The sequence below is a fragment of the Cebus imitator genome, unplaced genomic scaffold, assembly GCF_001604975.1.
Source record: "Cebus imitator isolate Cc_AM_T3 unplaced genomic scaffold, Cebus_imitator-1.0 Scaffold81, whole genome shotgun sequence".
NCBI classification, from domain to species: Eukaryota; Metazoa; Chordata; class Mammalia; order Primates; family Cebidae; genus Cebus; species Cebus imitator.
The window spans coordinates 2,430,081-2,445,401 of record NW_016107396.1 but is presented as its reverse complement, the minus strand read 5'-3'; the positions used below and the strand labels follow the sequence as shown (position 1 = coordinate 2,445,401).

General features: G+C 40.6%; 1 protein-coding gene across 4 annotated transcripts in view; it reads right to left on the bottom strand.

Moving 5' to 3' along the window:
• Positions 1-15,321, bottom strand: part of SAMD3 (sterile alpha motif domain containing 3) — an 80,020-nt gene that overhangs the window by 3,811 nt on the left and 60,888 nt on the right. For all 4 annotated transcript variants that reach the window (XM_017533276.2, XM_037740228.1, XM_037740227.1 and 1 more), the window contains one exon: positions 7,135-7,335. In XM_017533276.2, coding sequence (XP_017388765.1) covers positions 7,135-7,335 — 201 coding nt within the window. The remainder of the gene's footprint in view (positions 1-7,134; positions 7,336-15,321) is intronic.

Genomic DNA, 15,321 nt, shown 5'->3' with positions numbered 1-15,321 from the left:
TGCCTGAGTCGAGTACTGCTGTAGCTGCCAAATGGAGACTTTGAATTCCATTCTTTCTACATTTATACGTTGGCTATTTTAAGATAGTTTCTTTTTTTTTCACATACATTTACTTATTCATTTATTTCTATCACTACAGGTTAATACATTCCCATTTTACCCAAACAGTTACAAATCTGATCCTTTCATTATTTATATAATTGCTCAAATTGTCCAGACTTGGCCAGTAGGAGCCACTTGAGACGGACTGTCTTGCCCTCTTGGCATATCCTTATTAGTCTGCAAGCACATCCTTAATTTCTGGCATTACACAGTGTTTCAGACTCATCTTGTTTTGTTGTCGTTTTCATTTTTGTTTTGCCCCAACCCTGTAGTGAGCCATTTTCCAAGAACTCTGATTACTTTTCATGAAGAATGGCCTTTAAAAACTAAGATTTCAGGCCAGGCACTGTTGTTCATGCCTCTTTGGGAGGCCAAGGCAGGAGGATCATTTGAGCCCAGGAGTTTCAGACCAGCCTGAGAAACATGGCGAAATGCTGTCTCTACAAAAAATACAAAAATTTGCCAGGCACAGTAGCGCACGCCTGTAGTCCCCGATACTCAGGAGGCTGCGGTAGATCACCTGAGCCCTGGGAGGCCAAGGCGGCAGTGAGCCATGATCATGGCATTTCAGCCTGGGCAACACAGTGAGATTCTATCTCAAAGAAAATACCCAACCAAAAAAAGCCACCAAGATTTCAGCCCTGGTGTGCCACTTGCTACAGAGATGTTACTGTTCTAGACTTTCTCATAGAAGAAATCTAGGAAATGTTTGAATTTGCTTAAACACAGGCACCCATTGACCCAGAAACATAGATAACTATATATCCATATGTCAATATTAAATAGCTATACATAAATACTAAAACCATGAGTTCACATTGATACTTTGAATTCCAAACCAATATCACAGAGCTTGTCCTATCCTTCCCGTTCCATGCTTCTAACTCAATTCTCTTCAACAATGAGATTCCTGGCTCCCATTATATCTCAATGTATTTACTTATGAGCACAAATGTCTGCAGCCAAGCTCCTAACTGGGAACGGTCAGCCACAAAAAAGCCTCCCTCTCAAACACTTAATACACTGCTCGTGGGAATATAAATTAGTTCACCATTGTGGAAAGCAAATTGAAGATTTCTCAAAGAACTTAAAACAGAACGATTTGACCCAGCAATCCCATTACTGGGTGTATACCCAAAGGAATATAAAGACGCATGCCACAGTGGCTCACACCTTTAATCCCAGTATTTTGGGAGGCCCAGGCAGTCAGATCATGAGGTCAGGAGACTGAGACCATCCTGTCTAACATGGTAAAACCCATCTCTACTAAAAATACAAAAAATTAGCCAGGCATAGTGGTGTGCACCTGTAGTCCCAGCTACTCGGGAGGCTAAGGCAGGAGAATCGCTTGAACCCAAGTGGTGGAGGTTGCAGTGAACCAAGATTGCACCACTGCACTGCAGTCTGGGCAACAGAGCGAGACTCCATCTCAAAAAAAAAAAAAAGTCATGTGCACATATATATTCATTGCAGCACTGTTCACAATAGCAATAACATGGAATCAACCTAGATGCCCATCAATGGTGGACTGGATAAAGAAAATGTACATGTATACCATGGAATGCTACACAGCCATAAAAAAGAATGAAATAATGTCCTTTGCAGCAACATAGATGCAGCTGGAGGCCATTGTTCTGAGAAAATTAATGCAGGAATAGAAAACCAGATACTGTATGTTCTTTCTTACAAGTGGGAGCAACCACTGAATACACATGGACACAAAGAAGGGAAAAAATAGACGTGGGAGCCTACTTGAGATTAGTAGGTAGGAGGAAGGTGAGGATTGAAAAACTACCTATCAGGTATTATGCTCACTACCTGGGTGATGAAATGACCTGTACTCCAAACCCTCACAACATGCAATTTACTTACAGAACAAACCTGCATGATGTAACCCCTGCTGAACCTAAAATAAAAGTTGGAACAAAAAAAAAAAAGTCTCCCTTTTCGCAACCTCAGATATGTCCCACAAATTAATCATCTTAATCCTTTTCCTTTTTCTTTTTTTTTCTTTTTGAGATGAGTTTCTCTCTGTGGCCCAGGCTGGAGTACAGTGGTACAAATTCCACTCCCTGCAGCCTTTGCCTCCCAGGTTGAAGCAATTCTCTTGCCTCAGCCTCCCAAGTAGCTGGAACTACAGGCATGCACAGCCATGCCCAGTTAATTTTTTGTATTTTTAGTAGAGATGGGGTTTCACCATGTTGGCCAGGATGGTCTTGATCTCCTGACCTCGTGATCCGTCCGTCTCAGCTTCCCAAAGTGCTGGGATTACAGGCGTGAGCCGTTGCACCTAGCCTTAATCCTTTTTCTTTCTGTTACTCAGATTGGTTAATTTCTATTAATCTATTTTCAGATTCACAGCTCCTTTCTTTTCATTTTCCAATATGCACTTAAGCCTATGCACATGGTGTTTTGATTTCAGATAAATGTTCTTTTCAGCTCGGAATTTCAATTTGGTGTGTGTGTGTGTGTGTGTGTGTGTGTGTGTGTGTGTGTGTGTGTGTATTTCATTTCCCTGCTAAGATTCCCTGTGGTGACGACACATGGAATTCACTGGTCCTACCATGTTCCCCACCACCCTGTCCTGAAATAGCTGGCTTGCCAGGCTGGTGGAGTGGCCTGTTGAAGACTCAGTTACAGCACCAGCTAGGTGGCAATACCTTGTGGGGCTGGGACAAAGTTCTCCCAGGCTGAATAAGTTCTGCATCAGCATCCAGCATACGGTGCAGTTTCTTCCATAGCCAATTCACGGGTCCAGGAACGAAGAGTTGGAAATGGGAATGGCACCACTCACTGTAATCTCCAGTGATTTACTAGTGGGGAATCTGGATTCAGTTATGTTCCTTTAAAAGGTGTTAAATTCTGTTCTGATAGGCAGACAAATTACTGGTTGATCTTCTGGTCCTGTCAGACTTGATTTTATCATTTCTTTGGGCAATTCTGTTTTTGTGTTTGTCCTTAGTCCTAGCTAAGGTCCTGGCTCAAGCTTAGGCATGGTTCTTACTCAAGAGGCATTGCTTTCTGGAGTCTCAGATGGATGTCTGAGATGTTCAGCAGGGTCTCTACACACTGGGCCAGAATTCTTTTTTTTTTCTTTTCTTTTTTTTATGAGACAGAGTGTTGCACCATTGCCCAGGCTGGAGTACAGTGTCATGATTTGGGCTCACTGCAGCCTCCACCTTCAAGGTTCCAGCCATTCTCCTGCCTCAGCCTCCTGAGTAGCTATGATTACAGGTGTGTGCCACCACTCCTAGCTAATTTTTGTATTTTTAGTAGAGACAGGGTCTCACCATGCTAGCCAGGCTGGTCTTGAACTCCTGGCCTCAAGTGATCTGCCTGCCTTGGGCTCCCAAAGTGCTAGGATCACAGGTGTGAGCCATCATGCCTAACCAAGAATTCTTATTATCAACACTGTGTGAAGTCTAGGCTCTCAGCCAAGGATCCCCAGGGGATCCCTGTGTAGACTTCAGCCCCAGCCCGATTTCCTCCAGTGCCTGTCCTACAAAGGCCAGCTGCTTCATCATTCCTCAACTCTAGTCTCTTCCTGTGCAGCTCCGTGAGACCTCTGCATTCTGCTTGCCTCCCACCATTCTATACAGTGAACTAGAAAGTAACCCACGTACTAAACTGAGGCACATTGTATGTGTTTCCCTGTTATCAAGGATCAGAGTCCTGCAATGCCCATTACCTAATGCCTGAGTGCAGTTGCCTTGTGCGTACTTTTTTCCCAGCTTTATCTGTATTAACAGTGGGAAGACTAGACCAGTACCTGTTACTCCATTTGGGCCAAAACCAAACTCAGGTTATTTTTAAAATTTTTTGAGACTTTATTAGCTGGCGATTCTCATGTACTTCACTTAGATGAAGAGATGATGATTGAAATTGTTTCTCAGGAAGGCAGAAACTATGGCATCTGATAGGATTTTCTGGAAAATGTGGGGAAGGGTATCAGTTTGTGTTTGGTATTTTCCTTCTCTCAACTCCCTCCTACTTGTCTTGTGCAACATCCAATAGATCTCAGTAACACATTCCTACTTGATGGTATTTTAGGTTATCTAATAAATTGTTACATTCTGATTTTTTTTTTCTTTTGAGATGGAGTCTTACTCTATCACCCAGGCTGGAGTGCAGTGGCGTGATCTCAGCTCACTGCAACCTCTGCCGCCCAGGTTCAAGCGATTCTCCTGCCTTGCCTCCCGAGTAGCTGGGATTACAGGTGCCAGCCAACATGCCTGGCTAATTTTTGTATTTTTAGTAGAGATTGGGATCTTATCATCTTGGCCAGGCTGGTTGTGAACTCCTGACCTCGTGATCCACCCAACTCGGCCTCCCAACGTGCTGGGATTACAGGCGTGAGCCACCGCACCAGGCCTGAAATTTTAAATTTTCTGGTGAAAGAAAGTTTTTTGAGGAAGGAGGTTAATGAGCATGGGGGCGATGGAGGGTCAGTGTTAACAGCTAGGACCACCCCCCACCCCTGCCTAACTGCTACTATTCTGCCACTCTGTCTCCACCAGCTTCCTAAACAGTGTTTTCACAATGGCGGGAGCAACGGGTGGTGGGGGTGATTTGGAACAGGGGCAACTGTCCTCTTATGGGATCATTTGTTAACTAGGCATTTCTAAGGACAAACTTGCTTCTATTTTAGGAAGCAGAACAACGGTTTTATAAATTGTAAATCCCAGCCTAATCAGGGCTGAGTTGGGGAGGTACTTCCTGGAAAAACTGAAAATGGTTCCTTCTTTTGTTTAAAACAATAAGGTGGGGCGCGGTGGCTCACACCTGTAATCCCAGCACTTTGGGAGGCCGAGGCAGGTGGATCACCTGAGGTCAGGAGTTCAAGACCAGCCTGACCAACATGGTGAAATCCCATCTCTAATACAAATACAAAATATTAGCTGGGCGTGGTGGCGTGCAACTGTAGTCCCAGCTACTTGGGAGGTTGAGGCAGGAGAATCACTTGAACCCGAGAGGCAGAGGCTGCAGTGAGCAAAGATTGTGCCACTGCGCTCCAGCCTGGGCGACAAAGTAAGACTCCGCATAAATAAATAGACAACTCTATTCAATAAGTACAGTCGTTACAAAACCCATACTCCATATTTTGGATATAAACAGTGAAATACTTGAGGAATGGTGGGGGAAGATACACCTATGCCACAGTGGGAAGCCTCAACAAGGCACAGGAGACACAGCCTCAGGTCTGAAATCTCTCTGCTCCTCACTCAAGCTATGGCAGATCTCTCTCTGCCTTATTGTCACCAATCGTTCTTTGAAAAGTTGCTTAACCCCTAAGGCTGCGACATTAGTGACCACAACAGCCTAACCTACCTCTACTAATTCAGCATTCAAAAAATAGAGTTTGCATTGCTGTGTCACATGTGGTACTCTGCTAGGCACTTTGGGGACTGTTAATATTAAAACATGCTCCCTACATGTAAGAAGTGTATAGACCGTAAATTTGACAGGCTTTTGTTTTAAACCCGTATTTTGCAGGTGTGTCAATTTGGCATACTCTTCTAATAGCCAGAGGCGACTGACTATCACAGTTCCTAACAAGCCGAAGATTAAGGGGAAACAAGCAAAAGCCATGATATGGTTGCTGAGAGGATTAGGTAAATTTATCCATGTAAAGCACGGAGAACATGCTGCTACAGAGCAGCATTCAGATGTTTGCTACTTCCATTACTATTAAAGTCATACAGGCAAACTCTTATTTCCCTTTTGCTTGGAAGAAAAATACATAGATGTTTCGTGTTTAATTTGGTAAACTGACTCCACAGAATTTCTCCATGAAATATGTATGTACTTGGGTAAAATCTTTGATGATCTTTCATCATATACCACCACCAAAAATTCACTAAAATTGTGAAAGACCCTTGAATGGCCACTCTAAGTGAACTAAATGGAAGGGTATTTGATTTACTCATTAAATTTCACATATATATACACACACACATTTTTTTTCTTTGAGACAGGGTCTCATTGTGTCACCCAGGCTGGAGTGCAGTGGCCCAATCATGGCTCACTGCAGCCTTGACCTCCCCAGGCTCAGGTGATCCTCCTGCCTTAACCTCCTTGAATAGTTGGGACTACAGGCACACAACACTAGGCTTCGGTCATTTTTGTATTTTTAGTAGAGATGGGGTTTACCAGGTTGCCCAGGTTGGTCTTGAACTCCTGGGCTCAAACAATCCACCCACCTCAGCCTCCCAAAATGTTGGGATTACAGGCATGAGCCACCGTGCCCAGCCCTAAATTTCATGTATTTTTAAGAACACTTATGAAATCATTTTGGATCATAAAGGAAACATGTTTTGAGTAAGGATGCATAATAACAGTTCCTTAATAAACTATCTTGAGTATCTAAAAGCATGAAAGAGAATAATGATTCACATTGTCAAAATACCCACTAAGTAATGATCCACCAGCCTCTACAATATGTCCAACGACAGAGAACTCTTCAGTTCTGAAGGCAGCCAGTGCCTATTATATTAATATGCTTCCTGAAATTCTTTTTTTTTTTTTAATTTTCCTTTTTCAGGGTTAGGAAAGAGGGTAGGGAGGGAGGGTCTGTTTCCTGAAATTCCTATCAAATAACTCTAGCTGCAGCCCTTTGGGTCTCCTGCCCTACTGAGATTCATGCCCACTGTCTTGCTATGCTGTCCTGTTACCACTCCAAGAGGAAAGAGGGAGAAATACATTTGGACACTGTAATCCCAGCACTTTGGGAGGCCAAGGCAGGCAGATCACCTGAGGTCAGGAGTTCAAGACCAGCCTGGTCAAGATGGTGAAACCCCATCTCTACTGAAAATACAAAAATTAGTTGGGTGTGGTGGTGCTTGCCTGTAGTCCCAGCTACTCAGGAGGCTAGGGCAGGAGAATCGCTTGAACCTGGGAGGCAGAGGTTGCAATGAGCTGAGATCACAGGCCGTTGCACTCCAGTCTGGGTGACAGAGCAAAATGTATATATGTATTTCATATATATATATATATATATATATATATATATATATTATAAGTGAATAAAGATACCTGATAAGGGCACTTCAAGAAAGGAAACAGTTGAAGAATATCCTTCAGAGGTGTTCGGCTGCCAATCATCCTTCTTCTTATTTCCAAAGTTTGGCTCATTCTCTTGTCAATTTCTCTCCAGTTCTTTTCTGTTTTCACATATTCTTGCTGAAACCATTTAATATGTTCATCCAGCTCAGAATCAAAACAAACAGCTTCTTCCTGCGAAACATTTTCAGAGTACCAATGAATTCCATATTTCAAGCAGCTGTTTGATACTCTATGAACACTTGAATTTCGGGCTGTTACTGCACACTCTTAGCTTATGCCTAAGATGAGTATCACCATGCCTGGTTAGACTTGACCTTGAACGTGGCTAATAAATGGACAGTCTTTAATGATGACAAATTAGTTTGTTGCTCAGCATGGAATTATAATCTATTCTCTTGAAAGATCTCAAAGAGTTACTTTAATTCCTACATTATCCTTTCATATGAAGACAGACTATCCAGAAGTTTCCCACTGAATAAAATGTTCTATGCATTTAAATTTTAGAAGATAAGATGTTAAGAAGAGATTTTTAAAAGTATTAAATTAAGGTTTTGTTATTATTATTGTCTTCTTTCTTTTTTTGTATTTTTTGGTTTTCTTTTTTTTTTTTTTTGAGAACGAGTCTTCCTCTGTCACCCAGGCTAGAGTCCAGTGTCGTGATCTCAGCTCACTGCAACCTCCACCTCCTGGGTTCAAGTAATTCTCCTGCCTCAGCCTTCTGAGTAGCTGGGATTAAAGGTGAGCATCACCACACCTGGTTAATTTTTGTATTTTAATAGAGACAGAGTCTCACCATGTTGGTCAGGCTGGTTTCCACTCCTGACCTCATTATCCGCCCATCTCGGTCTCCCAAAGTGCTGGAATTACAGGCGTGAGCCACCGTGCCCAGCCTATCTTTTTTTCTTTTTAAGTGCCTTTTTATAGCTCCAGTACCACATCATGTAATCCAAATTCAAAATAATAACCATGGTTATTTTGTGATGCTAAATCATTAAACTAATCATTTTATTCCCTATACAACTGGGTACATTAGACAAGGTGGGGCCAGCTAAGAAACACCTCACCTATTCTTGTTGAAAATCTAAGACAATCGGCTTTGAGGAAATAAGAAAAGTATCTTTCTAGAAATATGAGTTAAGAGAACAGTCACCTGAACTGCACATAAATGAATGTTGATCACCTGCCTAGCTGATCATGATGTGAACAGATGATACCTATAAAAGACGAAAAAGATGATAAGGAGCCTAAAATCCTCTTATATCAAGGCGTTTACAAGCACATAGGAAAGCCTCAGTAGATCTACTTTCTGTGAACACAGAATGACTAACGAGACATAAACCAAGTGAACGAACTCCTAGAAAAATAAAATTATCAAAATTAAGAAGTTCCTATAATCTTACAAAAAGTTAATTGGAAGATGAAAGTGTCTCTACAAAGAAGATACCAAGAAAGACTTGAAGGTTTTACAGATAAAATCTAAACTTTTGAAACAGAGTGTCAAAATTTATGCAAAATTTCAAGGAAAAGTAAAGGAGGCCGGGCATGGTGGCTCACACCTGTTAATCCCAGCACTTTGAAAGGACGAGGAGGGTGGATCACCTAAAGCCAGGAGTTCGAGACCAGCCTGGCCAACATAGCGAAACCTCACCTCTACTAAAAATACAAAAATTAACCAGGTGTTGTGGCTCATACCTGTAGTCCAGCTACTTGGGAGGCTGAGGCATGAGAATCACTTGAACCCGGGAGGTGGAGGTTGCAGTGAGCTGAGATTGTGCCACTGCACTCCAGCCTGGGTGACAGAATGAGACTGTTTCAAAAAATAAATAAATAAATAAATAAAGGAAAGAAAAAAGGAACTAACCCATTCTATGAAGCCTCTACGACATGGATCTCCAAACCTGAAAGAACAGTGTAAGAGAGGAAAAGCGCAGGTCACTCTCATTCATGAACAAAGTTGCAAATATTAGAAACAAGGAACAACTAACCCGAATTTCTTATACCTCAGAAACTCAAGGGTGGTTTGACGTTGGTAAGGGAACTGTAGGATACTGAAAGGAAACATGGCTGATTTACCTATTAAGTTTTACATACTATCATACTAAAATCTCAATTTGGGGGCCACTGTTATAGAAAGACTCGGGGCAGAAAAGAGGTAGGTTTTGAGAAATGTGGCGTATTAACAGTTCTGTGATTGTTGGGCACAGCAGCACACACCCAGTAATCCCGGTAGTTTGCGAGGCTGAGGCCGAGGTTTACTTGAGGCCAGGAGTTTGAGAGCATCCAGGAAATATAGCATGACTCCCTTTCTCTCCAAAAATAAGAATAAACGTTGGTAGGCCAAGGCAGGTGGATCACCTTCGGTCAGGATTTTGAGACCAGCCTGGCTAACATGGCGAAACCCCGTGTCTACTAAAAATACAAAAAAAAAATGCTGGGCGTGGTGGTACATGCCTGTAATCCCAGCTGCCCAGGGAGCTGAGACAGAATAGTTTGATCCCGGGAGGCAGAGGTTGTGGCGAGCCGAGATCGCGCCACTGCGCTCCAGCCTGGGCGACAGAGTAAGACTCCGTCTCAAAAATAAAACAAAAATAAGTAAATAAATAAATAATAAAACCCCAACTGTCTGTAATTTTACTTGGATTATCTAAACATGTGTAAACATCATATACTGCATTAATTAACTAATTAAAGAAAAAGACCATTCCAAATAAGGCAGAAAAAGTATCTTATAAAATATAATATCCCTCTATGACTAAAGAAAAAAATTTGTGTCAAAATAAGAGAAATTTTTAATACCTATAAAGTTACATACCAAAAACCTAGAGCTAACATAACATTTTTTTTTTTTTTTGAGACAAGGTCTCTCTCTGTCACCCAGGATGAAATGCAGTGGTGTGATCATAGCTCAGTATAGCCTCGAACTCCCAGGCACAAGTGATTCTCCCACGTCAGTGTCTCATCAAAAACCACAACTTTTTTTTTTTTAATCAGAACTTAACTAGCAGATTCTAAACTCATTTGAAAGATTAAAAAACTCAATAACCAAGGCATTCCTAAAGAATAATAAAGCAGTGATGGGAAAGTATCAAGACATTTTACAGCTATGTAAGTAAGGAAGTTGGTGTTGATGCAGGGATAGATGACTTTACTAGTGGAAAACAGCAGAGTTTCTAGACACAGAGCCATGGAAACAAGAGAGATGGCATCACCAATCTGAGAAAGAGGACTATTTTCTAAAAGGTGCAAGAAAATTTTCTATCTATAAGGAAAAGAAATTCCCATATGGCTTAAGAAGTTAAATTTTAAGAGCAAACTTTAAAAAAAAAATAAAGAAAAAATATAGAAATATTTCTTATCACTTAAAGGTAAGAAAGAATTTCCTAAAATGTTACCAGTGGAAGGCCTTGACTACAAGTCATCCAGATTCTTGGTGTTTTGAACAAAGAATTGGAAGAAATGCACAATAAAGTCATGAAATAAGCAACAAAAGTACAGATTTATTGAAACGAAAGTACACTCCACAGAATGGGAGCAGGCTCAAGCTAGCCACTCAAGAGGGCTGGTTACAGAATTTTTGGGTTTTAAATGCCCTCTAAAGGTTTCCCATTGGTTACTTGGTTTACACTCTGTAAATAAAGGAGAGGTCCATGACCAGTCTGATTGGTTATGGAAGGTGACCAATCAGAGGCTGAAGTGAAGTTACAAAATTAAACCCTATGAAAATGTCTGACTGGTTATAGGAAGGGACCAGAGGCTGAAGTGAAATAACAAAGTTATATCCCTATACAAATGAAGACTACGCCAGCTACCAGTCTGATTGGTTGCAAGAGAGTACCAATCAGAGGTTGATATGGTTTGGCTCTATGTCCCCACCCAAATCTCATCTTGTAGCTCCCATAATTCCCATGTGTTGTGGGAGGGACCCAGTAGGAGACAATTGAATCATGGGGCAAGTCTTTCTCATGCTGTTCTCATGATAGTGAATGGGTCTTACAAGATCTGATGGTTTAAAAATGGGAATTTCAGCTGGGTGCAGTGGCTCACGCTTGTAATCCCCAGTACTTTGGGAGGCTGAGGCAGGCAGATCACCTGAGGCTGGGAGTTCAAGACCAGCCTGACCAAAATACAAAATTAGCCAGGTGTGGTGGCACATGCCTGTTATCCCAGCTACTCAGGAGACTGAGGCAGGAGAACAGCTTGAACCCAGGAGGCAGAGGCTGTGGTGAGCCAAGATGGCACCATTGCATTCTAGCCTGGGCAACAAGAGTAAAACTCTGTCTAAAAAAGAAAAAGAAAAACAAACAAAAAAAAAACAAAAACAAGTTTCTCTGCACAACCTCTCTTTTTCCTGCTGCCATCCACGTAAGATGTGATTTGCTCCTCCCTGCATTCTGCCACGATTGTGAGGCCTCCTCAGTCGTATGTAACTGTTCAGTTCAATAAGCCTCTTTCTTTCATAAATTAGGCAGTCTCAGGTATGTGTTTATCAGCAGAGTGAAAACAGACTAATACAGAGGTACTTTCCATTTTTCATCTGCTGCACAGAGTGGGGTGGAAGGTTGCAAAGGGAGTAGCCTCTAATTTTTTTGCTACTTGGGCGTGGAAAGTTGGGGTTTTCCTTCTGATTCAGTTCTATGAAGTCAGTGCAAATTGGCCTTAGGTTTCCTGCCTCCAGACCTTATTCTCCTGCCTCAAAAGCACAAATTATAAGAGAAATGATTGATAAATCTAGCTACATTAAAATTGCAACCTTATCTTTCCTTGTCAAAAGACACCAGAAAGAAATTTAAAGGCCAAAGCACAAACCTTAGAGAAGATATTTGCAACAGATAAAATTAGTAAAGGAGTAGAATACAGAATATACAAAGGATTTTTACAAATAAATTTTTAAAAGTGCAACCTCATAGAAAAATAGGCAAAAGACATGAACAGACATTTTACAGGGAGGCAACATGAAAATTTCATAAACATATGAAAACATGATCACCCTCATGCATAACTGAAATGAAAACCAAACAAGGTACCATTGTATTCCCAATAGATTGGAAGCTGGGTGGTGACATTGCACAGGGGCAGGGTGAGTGGAAAAGAAATCAGATGACAAGTGCTGCTCAGGGAGCTTAATCATCCAGGAAAATAATTTGGCACTGTCTTACAAAGTTGAATATCTGCATACCCTGTGAGCCAGTGAACCAGAAAATCCACTCTGAAAATAAATTCTTGAAAAAAGCTTCACATATGCTTCAAGACACACATACAACAATAATCACAGCAGCACAGGATAACAGCCAAAACTGGTAACAAATCAAATATCTGTTAACACGAGAGAAGCCAAATACACTGTGGTCGCCTGTCACAATAGATTATTAAACAAGCAGGAAAATGAATAAACTACACTCAACTGAACAACCTGGATGAACTCCAGTGACATTACATTGAGTGAAAAAAAGGAAGTTATCAAAGACAACATAGAGTTTTCACATCATTTTGTAAACTTCCTAAACAAGCAAAACTAGAATTTGTTTTAGGCTGGGGTAGTGAAGGAAAACTTCATGGAAGATGAGGAACTGATCAGATTTTAAAGGATAATAAACTTGAAAGAAAAAAAGGACAGTTCTGGGTAGAGAGACAGGAGGGGCAGAACATGTTACGGGAAAGTCTAGCAGAGTAAATCTGAAGATTGTGGCAAACCATAGGGGGCCAGGGTTTAAAGCTAGGATGTAAAGGCAATGAAACCTCTTAACTGAGGTTGGAAGAATAGCTAGGAAACTTGTGAATGCAGATATAGAGATTTGATAGTTCTTATAAATTATCCAGATTGAGGAAATTATAGAAAGGGAGAAAATTATAGGAGCAGAAGAACCAGGATAATGCGTTGTCAACAAAGCCAAGGAGTTTCAAATGTAAAATGTGGAAGGTGGTGAAAAGAGAAAAAAAGAAAAAGGAAAAAAAAAGTTTAAGTTAAGCTTCAGATATGTCAGATCCTCATTTACTTTCAAGCTTTGTTTGTATATATTTTAAACTGTTGAACATAAAAATGTACCCCAGAGAATTTATTCAAATAAAATATATACTTGAAAAAAAAACAAGCAAAACTAAGCAATATATTCCTTAAGAATTCATGCATATGTGGCAACATCATTTATTTTTAAAAGCAGGTGAATGATACACATGAAATTCAGAGCCCGTGGTGTTGGAAAGGCAGGTGATGGGAGAAGGGAGAAGTCAGGCACACACAATGGTGCAGGCAGTGTTCCAATTCTAAAGTCAAATGCTGGGTTAACGTGTTTATTTTGTCTCATAAATTACACATGTTATATATGTTTTTTATTCTGTATGTCTCAAATGCATAGAATGACATTTTTTAAGAAAACATTCTAATTTTTTAAAGTACAGAAAAATGTTTTAATTCTCTGAACAGCTTCATCTACTGAAATATAGAAGTTATATAATTGCTGATATTGACATTTAGATATTACTGCATATATACTGTACTACTTCCTCCAAAACGCCTACCCAATCATGAAAATAAAGTTTCTAGAGAGCTTCCACCTGATCAGACTGATGGGATTAACACAGTGTTGGTGTTTTGTATTCTAGACAGAAGTGATTTTCCTAATTATTAGAAGGCTACATCAGAATTTAAAATCTCACCATTTTAATGATTTACATGTTAGATTTATATGTTGTTAGATATACTGTTGATGATTTATATATTTTTAAAGCTGGAAAGAAGTTAGAAATCATCTAGTCCATGCCTCTCACTTTACTGATGGGCAAATTGAGACCCTCAAGGGGGAAGTGACTTTTCCAAGCACAGAGATGGCCAGGTGTGCACGTTTCTGTTAGGGTAGTCTCCGCTTCTCTAACAGGCTGATTTCTTTAGCAGTGCACATTGAAATGAGGGAATTCATGAATAAGAAATGTCTGAATCTTACAGAACAGCATTTGGAAACAGCTGCTGACTGTTGACTTCAAGATGTCTGTCTTAGTAGACAAAGTTAATGGAGGGTTATGCTCAAGGAAGAAGACATGAAGCAGGGAAGAGATCACTTCAGGCCAAAAAATACACTGAGGAGAAGTGTAGGACTCACCTGTGAGGTGTGTGACCTTAGAGGAATCAGCATAAATTACCCAGAACATTAACTTGAGTTAGAGCCAAACAAATTGTATAAAGAGCGTATGCTACACTTCCTTTACCACACCAGTTTTGGCAACATAGAGTGGTCTCTCTACTCCAAGACCATGGTAACCTAAGCTGCCAGAGAGTCGGTTGGAATAGCAGAGCCTAGTTCTAGCCAACTTTTAGCTTACGCTGATAGCTGGAACAGAAATAAGGAGGAGGATATTTCTAAGTTTGTTTTCAACAAAAGAATGAGACTGCCTTTGAAGTAGTAAGATGGCATGGTTAAAAATGTAGTTATAGCTTTTTTTTTAATCTCCCAGAAATGAATAAAAACTCATCTTGATGTTTATAAAGATAACTTTGTTCTATATCCCATAATCGGAATAAGTTTACAAAGAGAGTAACTCGTGAAAATTGAATAATTTTCTTTAAACATTTTTTTTGAAGAAATGGTGTCTGGGCATGTTGCCCAAGCTTGTCTTGAACTCCTGGGCTCAAGGGGTTCTCGCACTTCAGCTCCCAAAGTACTGAGATTACAGGCGTGAGTCACTGCTGTGGTCCCTGAATAATTCATATAAATACCCTATGAAAAATCTTACTTTAAAGGCACTATGTAAATAAAGGCTCCATACCTAAGATTGTGGACTGTGGCTTCTGAACATCACCAGCCAATAACTGGACATCCTCCCTGCTAACTACGATGTTCTCTGTAGACTGTCATCTCATTCATTCTCTAATTACTCAAAGAGTGTGTTTGTCTGAGTTGTCCAGTATGGTAGCCACTAGCCATATGTGGCTTCTGAGCACTTGAAATGTAACTAACCCAAATTGATTTTTCTGATTTTTAACAATTTTTATTGTCATTTTATTAATTTTTTTTCCCATTTATTTATTTTATTGTATTTTAGGTTTGGGGGTACATGTGAAGAACATGCAAAATTGTTGCATAGGAACACACATGGCAGTGTGATTTGCTGCCTTCCTCCCCATCACCTACATGTGGCATTTCTCCCCCTGCTATCCCCCCCCAG